General features: G+C 36.3%; 1 protein-coding gene across 3 annotated transcripts in view; it reads left to right on the top strand.

Annotated features, from left to right (window-relative positions):
* ITGA1 (integrin subunit alpha 1) overlaps positions 1 to 10,288 on the top strand; it is a 168,095-nt gene extending 157,807 nt beyond the window's left edge. Inside the window, exons 29-30 of one of the 3 annotated variants that reach the window (XR_004739932.3) lie at positions 3,462 to 3,556; positions 7,106 to 10,288. Coding sequence is in view for 1 of the 3 variants with exons in the window: in XM_035291595.3 (XP_035147486.2) it covers positions 3,462 to 3,506 (45 nt within the window). In the remaining 2 variants the exon portion in view is untranslated. Of the gene's footprint in view, positions 1 to 3,461 lie in introns of all 3 variants that reach the window. The other 2 variants (XR_013532315.1, XM_035291595.3) reach the window with 2 other exon arrangements.
* Positions 10,289 to 14,283: the final 3,995 nt, after the last annotated feature.

Raw genomic sequence — 14,283 nt, 5'->3', positions numbered from 1 at the left:
ATTAAGTGTTCTATTACCTGAGCAACATAATTATTTAATCAGATAGTTTAAATAGCAAGTTTCTCTCCCACTGAAATACCAACTGTTCCTATCCTTTCTTACTCTCCTGTGGCTCATTTCTTCTTTTGAGGGGCTTACTCTCAGAGGAGACAGCGAACAAAGTCAGATGTAGGTCAGTGGCATTCAATTCAGTAAATAGAATCCATGGCATTTCTTCAGCAAAGTTCCCAACACAAAATTCTCCATTATATCCATTGTCCAGCTCTTCCTTCTACTTTATAAGGAATGTGTTCTCTCTGTAATTCCCAGCTTTGCCACACTGTGGTACCCAAGGCCTGGCTTACTGGTGTCAACATTGTACTTGAAATATAGGAAGCGATTGCTTCATTTATATGCACCTCTAATGGAGAGTGTTACTGTTGATTTTTTTTCAGCATAGTCCTCTATTCTGAGCACTGCACTTACCCATATGGTTCTAGGACATCACGGACAAGAGAAGAGGAAAGCCAGAGCTGATATTTGGATAGGTTCTTTCTAGCCTTGTTTCTCTGTTTCAGACATAGAGATTTCAATCAACTATTTTTCAGTCACTAGTCTAAAAAAGCATAAATATAAAAATAAACGCATTGTTTCTTCCAGATAATGATGTGTTGATACATTTGGACAGCTTCTTAGGTTATTATTACTGTAGGCCCCAAAGCAGGTCATTTGACAAAAACTTTGGGCTGTCTTACCCGGTAGAAATAGTTCTGCCACTTCATTGGGAGGCCCAGCAATCAGAACTGTGATTCCAACGTAGAAGAAAAGAAACTAGCTCTTATTGAATGCTTACTATGTGCCGGGAACTGTTTTCAACACTTCTGCTTTAAGCATTCCCACTTAATACCCATATCAACCTTACGAGGTCTTATTAAACTCCTCTTGTAAATGAGGAACATAAAATTAAGTAAATTTCCCAAAGACACATAGGAAGATTCAGAGTAAGGATCTGAACTGTGCCAAAACCACTATTATCACTATGTGTTCTCTCTTGCTTCCATTCACTCTGGTGTCCTCGCGACAATCTTTTTGACCAAGCATTTTATCTACATTTTACACCTGAGGACATTAAAGCGAAGGGAGGTAAAGTAACTCTCCCACGATTACTAGCTAGTAAATGACTAGATTCAAGCAGTGATCTACAGAGCTCATTCTTTTTCCAGTATATACCACTGCTGCAGGCTGTAGGGCTGGGCTCTTTACTCTGAAGCACCAGGAGTTGGATTTTGTTCAAGAGGGTCATGAACTCTCTGAAACACAAAATACTGTCTTTGGTTTTAGAATGAGGGTCCCTGGTTGGATTCAGACTTTCAGTAGTTCAATTATATTAAGAAAGCTAATCCCACTTGCCCCTACTTTAAAGTTCCGTTGGAAGCTCCCTGAAGCATGAGTTCAGTTGCAGTGGGCTCAGAAGGGCTACTCTTATTCCCAGACATTTTTTATATACTAACTAGATCTGAATGAGACACCTCAGGACTATCCCTTCTTCCTTCCGCTCCTGAATCCCACCACTTTGGAGGTTCATTGGAACTCCCAAGTCTGAGTCTTTGTGTAAGAGGCAGACCAAAAATTTCTCTTAGAGCAGAGATTCAATTTCAAAAGACATGGTCTTTATATCTTTGTCTTCATCATACACATGGCAAAAATTAAAGCTTGACAAAGTGTTAGTACCTGCTCAATACACTTCATGATTGATGGGAGGAGTCTTGTAGGAGACATAGGTGTAAATGGGTAAAGAAACTTGTCCTGAAATATGGTACTACATGCTGGGTGAGATGCCCAGCCAGGCCAGCATATCCAATAGAGTGGAATGACATCAGCCCACGTGGAGCCAGGAGAGACTCAGAACATTCCTCTCTCCTAACTTGATGTCATAGTGATGCCTGAAGTTCCTCAACTGATGATTTATATATTAATCCTAAAGCTTAAGCTGAATGGTTTGTGACTCTGAGACGTTTACAGTTGGCTCACATAAAACAAGCCTGAGACATGTAGGAGAGCTGGCATTTGGGGAAGACAAACTTATTATTGTTTTCATGTGTATTTGTTCTGTTACCACCGTTCACTTGTCTACCACCAACTAGATGATGGCAAGAAAGAAGACATAAACCCTGAATAAAAAGTTTCTAACCTAAAAGTGCACATTTTTGAGGGTTTATCCCCTCTAAGTCCTCAACTGTTTAATAATTATTTTATAAATATATAGTTTCTTGGGATAATTGGCCATAATTTCATTATTAAAAAGATATAGAGATACCACACTTTCAAAGAATTAACTCATTGCCTTTGCTTGATCTATTATGGCCCTCTCTCAAATTTAAAAATATATACAAATTTGAAAAATCACTCATCTATGACCCTTAATTTTCTTTTTTTTAAAATAAGCATTTTAGGTTACATAATTGTAAAGATCCCTTCTGTTCCCCATACTTAGTTTTGGTATTCTATAGAACAGGAAATGATTGCAGCACTTACAACTTTTTATGATGTCCTAAATTGCAAAGCATAATGAAATACCACTCACCATTCACCACAATGTGAAATTTTTCTTATGGTCAATGACTTTAGTTTTTATTTCCAAATGATATAGTGTGTTTTCAAGAGGCTTTTCATATCAAATCTATATAAGCAGACGTCCTGATGCATTTTAAATTAATACAGACAACTCAGAAATCTCCCTAATGCCCTAGCCATGATATATACCTGTCAGATTCCCTGCCATCTCTAATGACCTCAACTTAAAGTCATCGATCATTTGATGGAAATTTCTCTGCCACATCCCTGAAAAAAAAAAGATGATGACAAAGTAGAGACAATGCTAGCTAATAGCAGTTTGTTTGTCTCCCAAAATATGTTCCCAGAAACTTTTAATTCAATGTGTATACTATATTTTACTAGAGATCATGATATATTTAACCAATGAAAATGTTATAAATGAAACAGCGGCCGGGCACGGTGGCTCACATCTGTAATCTCAGTACTTTGGGAGGCTGAGGTGGGCAGATCATAAGGTCAAGACCATTCGGGCCAACATGGTGAAACCCTACCTCTACTAAAAATACAAAAATTAGTTGGTCATGGTGGTACATGCCTGTAGGCCCAGGTACTTGGGAAGCTGAGGCAAAAGAATTACTTGAACCAGGGAGGCAGAGGTTGCAGTGAGCTGAGATTGTGCCACTGCACTTCAGCCTGGCAACAGAGCAAGATTCCATCTAAAAAAAAAAAAAAAAAAAAAAAAACAGAAATTTAATAAATGTCATATTTTGACTTGAATATTAATAGGTCAATGAGAAAATATTTCTTAATTAGTTTCATGCCCAGCATTGTCAATATATTATTAAATTTAATTCTATCCAAAAGGATTAATATTCATTACCTAAATTAAAACAGGTAATGTGTTATTTTTTCTATTTTCTCAACAGATTGGATTCTTCAAAAGACCACTGAAAAAGAAAATGGAGAAATGAAATACTTTTCAAAAGAAAATAATAAGAATTATTTGACGATCTATCCTCAGGTTTGCCTCAAATATGTGACAAGAAATATATAATTCATGACATAGTTGCATAACTATGTAATCCATCAGGGAGTAATTACTTGGAAAATGACAAGTCATGCATTATCCAAAAACAATACCAAAAAGACATATTTTATAACATGATAAAAATATTTTAAATAATTACTCATTTTTGTTGAGTAAGTAAAATTACAAAGTGCTTTTTAAAAAACCTGTACAAATATGTTTGTTTATGTATTAAATCACCATCCAAAGTATTTAAAAAATACATAAAAAGATTTTTATAATTATAAAGCATTTACTTTCAAAACAATATAAATGAAGCTTTTCCCCTTGATTCCTGGTGGATATTCATGTTCAGCATGTCAGTCAGTGCTTGTAAATGCCAAGAAAGGAATTAGCTGAAAAAGATAATTTCCCCTAGTTCAAATGAGAAAATTTTCCTTTGGTAGAATCCATATGCAATATGGACTGAAAATTAAGTCACAAAGAATACAGATAGCATCTTTGTATTGGGTTTTATACCTGAAGAGTCTTTTTTTCCCCTCAAGGTGATTGGAAAGCACTGTATTGAGCTGAAATTTTATCTAGGATAGAAAATCAGGATAGACTAATTTAAAAACAAGTATGCTGAATGGGTTAAATTAAGCTTTTACAAAACATGCTTAATTTTGATATTGAGCTTTAAATGCAAATCTCTTTTATACTGAAAAAACACTTAAAGCAGTTTTGTGTGGCATCACAGTGACTTGTCATGAAAAGCCATGAAAAGTATGGGGGATATGCTAAAATAGCTTCTGAATGAAACATGGCAGCAGAGAAAGATGCCACTGAAATGCTGAAATTATCTTTGCTGAGAAGCGTTGGAATGCTAAGGGTTTCAGTATGTGACCCAAAGAAGGAGTTGTCTCAACTCCTTGGTACAGGGTTCATTCAAACCCCCAAGCTGTGAGAGTGTGTTTATTTTTAATTTTGTAAAGGGTATTTAATTTCCAATCACATTTCTTATTTTTATGAAAAGACAGCATTCCATTTCAGTATTACATTTTACCAAGAAGTCACTGCTTTTTAAATATGGTGCATCAATATTTAATTAGAATCCCAGAAATGTATTTTAAAGAATTTCAGATTTGAAAGCTCAAACCAACAGAAAGATATCACACCTTTGTATGTACTTCTTTGTTCTTGAAGTAGTCATTATGGTTCATTGGAATCTACTGTAGCACAAGCTCCTAGGTTGCTCTGTTTCTTAGGAAAACAGCAATGAATGAATGTATAGTAGCTGCATGTGTGAACTACTGCTGTAAGGTTTGCTCACATTTCTGCAACAACTCCATTTCTCCACCTGATTTACCAGCACCTGTAACGAGAACAGAACCTGTATTTATCCAGAAACTCCCGGGCTCTGCGTTGCTCACAAAGGAACAAATCCACATAGAAATTAAATGACATAATTTAATTTTTTTTTCAAACTAATTTTCAAAGAATTAGCTGAAGACTCAGAGTCAGCCTACCTCTGGACTCTCCACATCTGCATCTAAGATCACGAAGGCCAAAGGGATGTGACTGTGGGATGCCAAAGCCATCAGTAGCTGGAAGAAAGAATCTATCTTTCTAGAGATTTGGTATCCTCTTGCTGGCCTGTCATTATTCAGAAATATGTGCTTTGGAATTTCCTTCATTTTTGCTATCTCCAGGTTCAGAAATCATACTTTCCACTTCTTCTTTCTTTGCCCAATAAAACTCAGGGCTTCTCTTATTCAGAGTTACCATGTTGCACACCTCCAGTGCTCAGCCTGCCTAGAAGCCCTGCTCTGATCTCAGCAAGATCTTAGAAGTAAAGCTAACAGATCCATTGAAATTCATACTCTGCGTCTGCGACTGCTAGACAAAGCCCATTTGCTGAACCATGAGTGTGTACTTTTAAACCAAATACATTGTTAACTGAAAGGGAAAAAATAAAAAGCAGGGCATTTTGAAATTTTTAGAAAAGAGAGGAAGTGTTGTTGGCCAGATCAAATAGGCACTTATAAGCCTGGCACAATTTTTAACATAAGTCATTCCTAGTTATTAAGTAAAATATTTCATAAACTAGAAATCCCATTTCTCTAATATTATAACTAGTTGAGGTTTGTGTGTGTGTGTGTGTATGCATATGCAGACACATGTACACACATAAATTGAATACAAAGTACCTCTATAACCCAAATAACAGAGTTAACAGAAAATAAACACAAAAGCTATATATGCAAGACAAGTTTGATTAATTCACTTTTCATATCATTTCATTTCTGCTAATATTTAGGTTTAACTTATAGTTCTGCAGTTATCTAAAAAACAAAGCATTTGATTAAAAAAATAAGTCAACAGATGTTTCAAAATAGCTTTGTACAAATGGTATGTTTGAAATGGCATATTTCAAAATAGCTTTGTACAAATCTTAATGATTAAGAAATATACTAGACTCTATCATTACCTTTTAAAACATTTAATTAGAAAAACAGGTGACATTTAAGACTATTTACAAACTTATTGGCTAAATTGCCAAAAACTTTCTTTTTCTCTAACTGATGTTCTAAATAAATGATTATTGCTTCCATTGCAAACTGAACCATGTACTCAGTCTCTTTTCTGACCAAACTACGATGGTATGTTGGTAAATTATTTACAAGTTGGTAAATTATCACACTCTCCAGGAGGGAAAAACAAAAAACAGTCTCTGATTTGTATTATTTGCCAGTTTCTATGGTCTAAATATTCTCTCTCCATTTTCAAACTACCAAAGTGACCCTAATTAGCTTGCAGAATTTCTGGAAATGTATCTGTCAGCTCTTAGCAACCAGTATGAGCTGACTTCAGCGCACCACTTAGATTACATGATAGATGATAGATAAATTGATAGATAGATTGATGATAGAAAAAAATCGATAGAGAACATGTTGTGTCTATATACTTATCCAATGACACGCAGTATAATCATATTTTAAATTACGCCAAAAGTGCTGATTATATCAAGCCCAGTAGACATAATGCTACACAGCACCCATTCTTTAATTTTGATTTCCAAAATTATAACCTTTCTTTGATATTAATAAAATGTTATGAACTTGCAAGAGAAGGAAGGAGTTGAAAGCAGGAAAATATAAAGGGTGATCCACAGTGAAAATCAGACCTACATAGCAGCCACAAAAAAATTGTCTCATATTCCCAAGGAATCTATAGTCCTGCGAGACACATTACAAAAGGTGATACTTTGTAAATATTTTTAACTTCTATGATTCAGTTTCAACTTCATTGATCTAATGTGTCAAACTATTTTTCTCTAAGCACTAGATTCATGGGCAAATTAGTCTCTGAATGTTTTCTGTTGTAAGTGTGCTTGAAAAGCGGCTTGTAGTAGAGTTTTTACAAAGTTTGATGCTTCTGCAACCATAATAATTTATGTATAATGCATATATACATATATATATATACACACACACATACACTCACATGCAGATATTTACATCTATAGATATTCTCTTTTCCTTTTATAAAATCAAAATCTAGGCTCAATTGGAAAATGGAAATATTTGCACCAAAAGAAAAAGTGGCGGTGTCGGTGATCAGTGGAGTAAAGCTGGGGTACAGTAGAGGCTCCGGAAGCCCTGCCCATGTTCTCTCCAAGGCTACAGCTGGCACACTATGAGTGGTGGCCCCACTGGCTCCATGGAGTGTGCCTTCCCACGGTGGAATGTCTTTGTCCAACACGCTGTCATCTACTCCATGTGAATTGACTGTCTTGCACATTATTGAGAAACAGGCCCAGAGCCTGTCTCGGGTGCCAGGTGCAGTCATCGTATTGTTCAAATAAAGTGGCTTCTGACAAATCAGTTTTTGAAATAGCATCCGATGTACTCTTCATTTTTTCCAACATCTCTCAGGCCCCCTTTGCCAGTTTTCTCCCCCAGGGGAGACTTTCAAGACTACTGGAGAAAAATCTGTTAAAGCATTTGCTCAGAGTACCAGCCTCAGTAACTCAATCATTTCTACAGGATTTCAGCGTTTGCTTCTGCAGCGGTGCGATACAGGGTTCACATAGTATAATGGAGGAGGGACAGAGCAGACCATACTTCCAAGCTGGAGCATCTTTAAGACATTTACAAACTGTTACGGGACACTGTCAGCAACTGTGCCTGGGAAGCTAGCAGGATTTAGTGCTTCAATGGCCCTCCAAACACCCTGTGATCGCCAACCTCACCCATGGAAATCATCTCAAAAATGAAAAGTAGGGCCTTAAAAGTCCTCAAGTGGGTGCTGTATTTTATAACCAGTATGTACAGTTTAATTATAAACAGCAGGCTTTTAAATGCAAACAGCTTTAAGGTGGGTCCTCCGGGCTTCCAATCAGACTGCTAATTCTCAACCACTCTCACCCAGAAATTCTGAAACCACCACCAGGTGTTAATTCTGTTAACTGCAGTGAAAGGAAACCCAAGGCACATTACAAAAGGCTAGATACTGCTGTTTCTAAACGGAAGCACTGTTGTACAACAATCTTAGGTAGAATAAGAAAAATAGGGTTAAACTGTAACATTGTAATCTGATAAACAAATCAGCACCTTTGATCCTCACGTTAAAATCTAATCTTAAATTTAGAAATTCAAGTAACAGCCTTTAATCATTAACCTTAAGGAAAATGTGAAGTAGCATCTGGAGTCTCTTAAGCCCCAGCCCTGTTGTCCCCTACAACATCTGGCACCTGGGAAGTCCAGTTCCTAATTAATGGGAATGGATTCTTTTCCCATTATAAAGGGCCTAAGCTTAAACCTTGAATCCACTACTGTTCTTATGCCCTAAGATCCACACCTTACATCAGGCACCCAGGAATGCTTCTTGTTGAACTTTTACCATACCAATATATATGCAAGGACGACTCATGACTCCTAACTTTGGACTCCTTGCTTTGAGATCAGTTTTTTCCTTTCTCTACTTTACTTATAGCAAAAGCTTTCCCCAGTAGCTACTGAATTTAAAACTTTATACAAGACTTCCTAGCATTTTCCTCCTCCCACAGGCTGCAGAATTTCAGTGCCATAAGACTTGGCAGTAGGAGCTAGAGACATTTTGCAGGATCTCTCTTCCTTCTGCCTTCCGGTTGGTTTCTCTTCTCAGCTGCACACTGGGGACGTTTTGTTTTGATCTGGGGCTTCCTCAGCAAGGCCATTCTCTGCCTTGTGCCCATAGCAGGGCCTCAGGTGGTGGCATGTTGTCTTTGTTGGGGAGCAGACACTCAGAGATCCTTTAATTATCTGACACACCATGGAAATCTTGGCAATAAACTAGGGACAAGAGACATTCATAACTACGATTACATTTGGCTTTTACATATTTCAGGTCATATCTTTATGAAAAAAGACAAAGCATGGAATTGTAGGAACTCTTTTGCAATCGACTGAGATCCAATGTTTAATGGTTTTATTTCAGTTTGATCTATGCCTTTAGATTGGGGACAAATTTTTGGTGAAAATAAATCTTCCAAATGACACCACAGTGAAAGCCAGTTGTGCTCTTGAAAAATCCCTCCATTGCATTATTTGTCCTCACTGTTGTTTTTTAAGAGGTGGAGAGAGATTAGTGGGAAGCAGTGAGCCAACATAATTGTCCCTTTCCTCCACAGAGTAGCTGAGCAGAAGGAGGCCACAACACTTAGGTCTCATGCCAAGTGACAATCTTTCTGTCATGCTGCTGCAGCGTTTTGCACTTTGAGAGACAGGGAAAAACTAGGGATGAGGGAGTGGGAGATAATGAATCTATTTCTCTTTTATGACTACATCCTTAATCCTCACATCATTTTGAGTGCACTCAGACCCAGTATACCCTGCCCACAATACTAACAAATGTATTTTGAATAAGTAAATTATTGATTAAATAAGAGCAAAAGTACATTCTTATCTGTAGATTAATGAAGGCTAATTTCCTGGAATTTAACACACTTTGGGTCCAATCACTTAATGCACCTCCATCTCAGACCTTCTTCACTCTAGAGCCATTTTACATAGGAGAACTCAACATTCACTGTTTTATTTCTGATACCACCTGCTGTTACTCAAGATGCAAGAGATGCTCTGCATTCCTTATTAGGAAACATTGGCCTGTAAGGAGAATGGTAAACTGTGTATTACTACTGTGAGACTGTAAAATTGTTAATGGACAGTGTAAAGAATTGTATTCATTTTGTTAGCAAGAAAAATACTTCATACAAGAACTACTGCCCTGAAACACCCATCACTCCAATAAACTGTTCTGCCTGATCTAACATAAAGTTACATTTCAATGCTCATTTGTTATTTGCCTTGGAATAAACTCACTAAAATGAATAACTTAAGGGAATGTGCATTTCTACAAGACTTTTATTGGATAAACTCATTAGAAGAAAATATTTTGATTGCATTCAAGAACAAAGAAGTATAACCTTTGTTGACTTTAGTAATTTATTATATGCTTTCTTTAAACCCATTTTTTAAAGAAATCAGGTAACAGTCATTTAATCTGATATAATTAGAAATAGCTGAGTGAGTAAAAAATCGCATTGAATGTCCTATGTATGGCATATCCTGTACACTGATTTAAGGTCATAGCGTTGGTATTTTTGTATAATTCTATCTTATCTGGTGCATCAGCTGTGTATTTTACGTCAAGGTAAATGAGCATCCTGTCTTATATGTTAAATTAAAAAATGACTTTTTCAAAGAAGAATGTGACTGCTGTGATTTTTAAGTGCATACCTTTTTTCCAAAATTAATATGACTTCTTCTGAAGCTACAAACTTTTATTTTAGCTCTTTGTTAGGTTTTCACTTTAATGCTCTAAAAGAAAAAAAACAAAAAGCAAATTAAGTCTGTCTGTGGTGCTTCCTGTACAAGATTTCACAATGTGATTACTTTTTTGCAAACCTGAGACAAAAACCACGGATCTATAACGCCATATATCTTCTTCTAATGAGATGTTTTAATAATAAATAATCTGCAGTATAATCATAGATTGTACACATAGGTGAGACCAAAAAAAAATCAAGAAATTTAAAAAGTTATCTTCTTTATTTAATTTATAGTTTAAAGAAATAAAATTATTTAATATATTAGGGCTAGAAGAAAATACAGGAAGAAGTTTTAGTGGAAATAACTCATGGCTTCCTTATTTAAAATTTCATCTTCGAACTAGGCTGCCTGCTGAGTGAGGGGATATTTTTACAGAAGAAACAGACTGAATTATGCAGAGATTATCTGTTAAGTCATCTACCTAAGATTTAGCAGAGCATGTTTTCACTGCCCTGTCTTTTCTCTCTTACTATAAAGTAGTTATTCTCTCTCTTCACCCCTTTCCAGGAACAGAATATGGTGGAGTCACTAAGGAAGAATCTGGATATATTCACTGGAAAATAAATGATATACATCAAGATTTATTACTTGTACATCCAGAGAATAGCACAACATTTGCTTCCTTACCTTTGTTTACTTTAATTATAAAAATGTGATTCTCATTGGCAGATGTCAAGTGTAATATTCACCAAACAGAAGTGATCATCAATTAAGAAGACTGAAGATGATGTCTATTTATTCTTCATAAAAGCAATATTATTTTTATTGCTTAAAAATAGGTGAATATTAATTTTTAAATCAGGAAAACATTTATAGTAAAAGGGGGCTATATACACATGTAGGTAATTTGAAAACCACAAGAAATAATTTTAAAATAGCCATCACACCAGTACCAGAAATTACATGTTTAAAATCATAAAGAATATAGTACCCTGTACTTTTAAAAAGTATATTATATTTTTAAATTTTTATCTAGTAAAGAAAGGGTCATGGTCATCAAATACATTCCCTTGCTTTGAAGTTGACAGTAAGGAAGAAAATTACCCACTCGCCTCCTTCTCCTGTCCGAGTAACTGTTGAGAAACATTAAGTTTACCCTGCCCCTGTGGCTCCTTGTGGAGAATACCTTTTAGTTTGTAATTAGTGGTAGGTGGCTAACAGCTGCCTACTTGGTGTATTTTTGAGTTGAGTAAATACAGAACACCTGTTTATTAGTAAGACTCACCTGTTAAGAGAAAATAAATAGCTGAATGAGAATCTCCTTGGGGCTTTCAGCCTAGAATACGGTCAGCCCCTGCAGCTCTCCCACTATTGGCTTCCCAGATAGATCCACTCTGTTGTTCATCTGGGTGTCTGCCTCTCGTTATCTTCAGCATGGCCTGGGTGGAGGTCTCCCAACCAAGCTGGTACTCAGTAAGTAACCACTATACACATACACATATGCCATACTACAATTCTTCATAGTCTGCATGCAGATAATTACTTCTTTACCTACTTCTTCAAGCATAAGTTGGGTGGGGCAAAAAGTGGAAGGGGAAAGATGGGTAAGATAATCTCACTAAGAAATAGCATATTTGATCATGTTTACTATGCAAACCAACTGGATTATTTTATTAATAATCCCAGAAAATGAAATAATTTTTGGCCAGAAACAAAAGACCTGGCCTCATTACAAGCATTAGCAAAAAGAAGACAGTAATTAAGAAACAGAGGAGCACATGAGACAAGAGCCATATAGAAAACAAACGGCAATATGGCAAATATAACTCTGGCCATATCAATAATTGCATTAAAGGTAAATGATCTAAACACTTAAATCAAAAAGAAGAGATTTTCAGACTAATGAAAGAATAAAGTTGATCTATATGCCCTCCAAAAGAGAGTGACTTTAGGTTGAAAGATGCAAGTGGGTTGAAAGAAAAATGATGTAATAAAATTACACAATGCAAATAGTAACCATAAGAGAGCTGGAGTGGCCATATTATATCAGACAAAATGAACTTCAAGATGTGTCTAGTTCCAGGCAGAGGAAGCCTGTAATCTTGTGAGGGAGATGGAGAGCCCTGGAAATCTGCTAAGCATGTAGAAATTCTAGATTTTTGCTTGGATTGACTTCGAAATCCATAGATTTTCAAGGACATCAGCATCTGAAGTAAAACTTGGATTAAGGAAGAATCCATGGAGTCACCCCACTTTGAAATTTGTCTTCTGTTCATGTGTAGGGGGATCCCTAACCTACACAGATTCTGGTTGCAATGGTCTAATTCCTACCTATTGGAGGAATAGCAGAGCAGCCACCATAGTCCGTAGGCACCGAGGCTTCCAAGCACTTCACAGATGTATGCACTTTGGTCCTGTGCCAGGTCTCTAGTTAGTACTTCACCGGCAAGTGCTGGCTTGAATTAATAAAAGCAGCATTGAAATATCTGTGGGTTTGTCTTTAGCTTCCACTTCACTCAGCTATTATTTTGTTTTTGTAGTATCTTTCAACTGAATGTGTGGCATGATTTCATTTAGATACCACAACTCAGAATGGCATTCCAAAGGCAAGAGTGGAAATGTCTCAACTTGGTAAATAAAATTAGCAACCAGATTCAGCCATCAGATGGTAATTAGTGAAGCTGGAAGCGAGCCATGTCAAGGACTAACTATCCTTGATAAAAAGCCCAGGGCTCTTTAGCTTTGCATGCTGAGTCTCTCCTTTTCTGTTTTCTTCCTTCCTTTACTCAGATTTTTCTATTCTATTTCACTCAAGTTCCATCTGTTATTCTTTTTCACACACTTTTCAGACCCTTCTTTTATTCCTACCCATTCTGCATAACTCATCATTAAAAGGCGAGTAATCCTGCAAAGATTCCAATTAGTGTATCGTTTGATGGCTGATCAGGTTTTCCACCTTTTAAGATGAACCACTGAATAAATGGTGTAAAGAATGTAGTCTTGTGTTGCCAACATCTTGTCAAAATTTTTTTTGAAGTTTGAGTTTGCAATTGTAAACCTGAGTTGCCATTAAGCAGAATATATATCTCCATGTGAATATGTCTGAGCCCATATGTGAGCAAACACATGAATGAAGATTGTATGTTTAAACGGAGAGTCATTTGAATTCTAAAAGTGGCAGGACGTGTAAGGCAGTAATACAGGGAAAGTAGGCAGTTTTGAATGAAACTGATGGTGACTGGTGAAGTCTCCCAATTTTCTATTTTTTCTATGGCAGGGGAAGAAAGGTAAGAGACTAGCATTTGTTGTCTGCCTCCCACATGCCAGGCATTAAGCTAGGCAATTTTCCAGCATCGTGCCTTTTAATCCTATTGGCAACACTAAATGGTAGAGTTATTATTATTTCTATTATACAGATCATATAATTGAGACCCAAAGGACCTAAGGAGCTAATTCAAAGTTATAGAAGTAGTGATGTAGAAATAAAAACCAAAATATATCTGAGTCCAAAGCTATTTTCCCCAGTGGCAGAAACTTGAGAGGAAGTCACTGGAAGAGAAATGAAAACACAGATGTACAGGAGAACACACATATATCTTGGTAATACCTGGCACATAGTAACATTCAATAAATATTCCTTTATTGCTGAATGAATGCAAGAATTGATCATTGAATATTAGAGATCTCCAGAGACATTGAGCTAGTAGGAGAGATATATACAAGAGAGATATATAGGAGATATATATACACACAGATATATACATATGTAATTATCTCCTATATGCATATATAGGAGAAATATCTATATCTTCTACACACACATATCTATCTATCCATCTGGAGGGAGAGAGATTATAGGAACTGGTTCACATGACTGGAGGCTGAGAAGTCGCATGGACTATGGTCTGTAAACTAGAGACCCAGGAA

Source organism: Callithrix jacchus, chromosome 2 (assembly GCF_049354715.1).
Source record: "Callithrix jacchus isolate 240 chromosome 2, calJac240_pri, whole genome shotgun sequence".
NCBI classification, from domain to species: Eukaryota; Metazoa; Chordata; class Mammalia; order Primates; family Cebidae; genus Callithrix; species Callithrix jacchus.
Note: the sequence above shows the minus strand (reverse complement) of the source record. Positions and strands in the feature narration are given on the sequence as shown.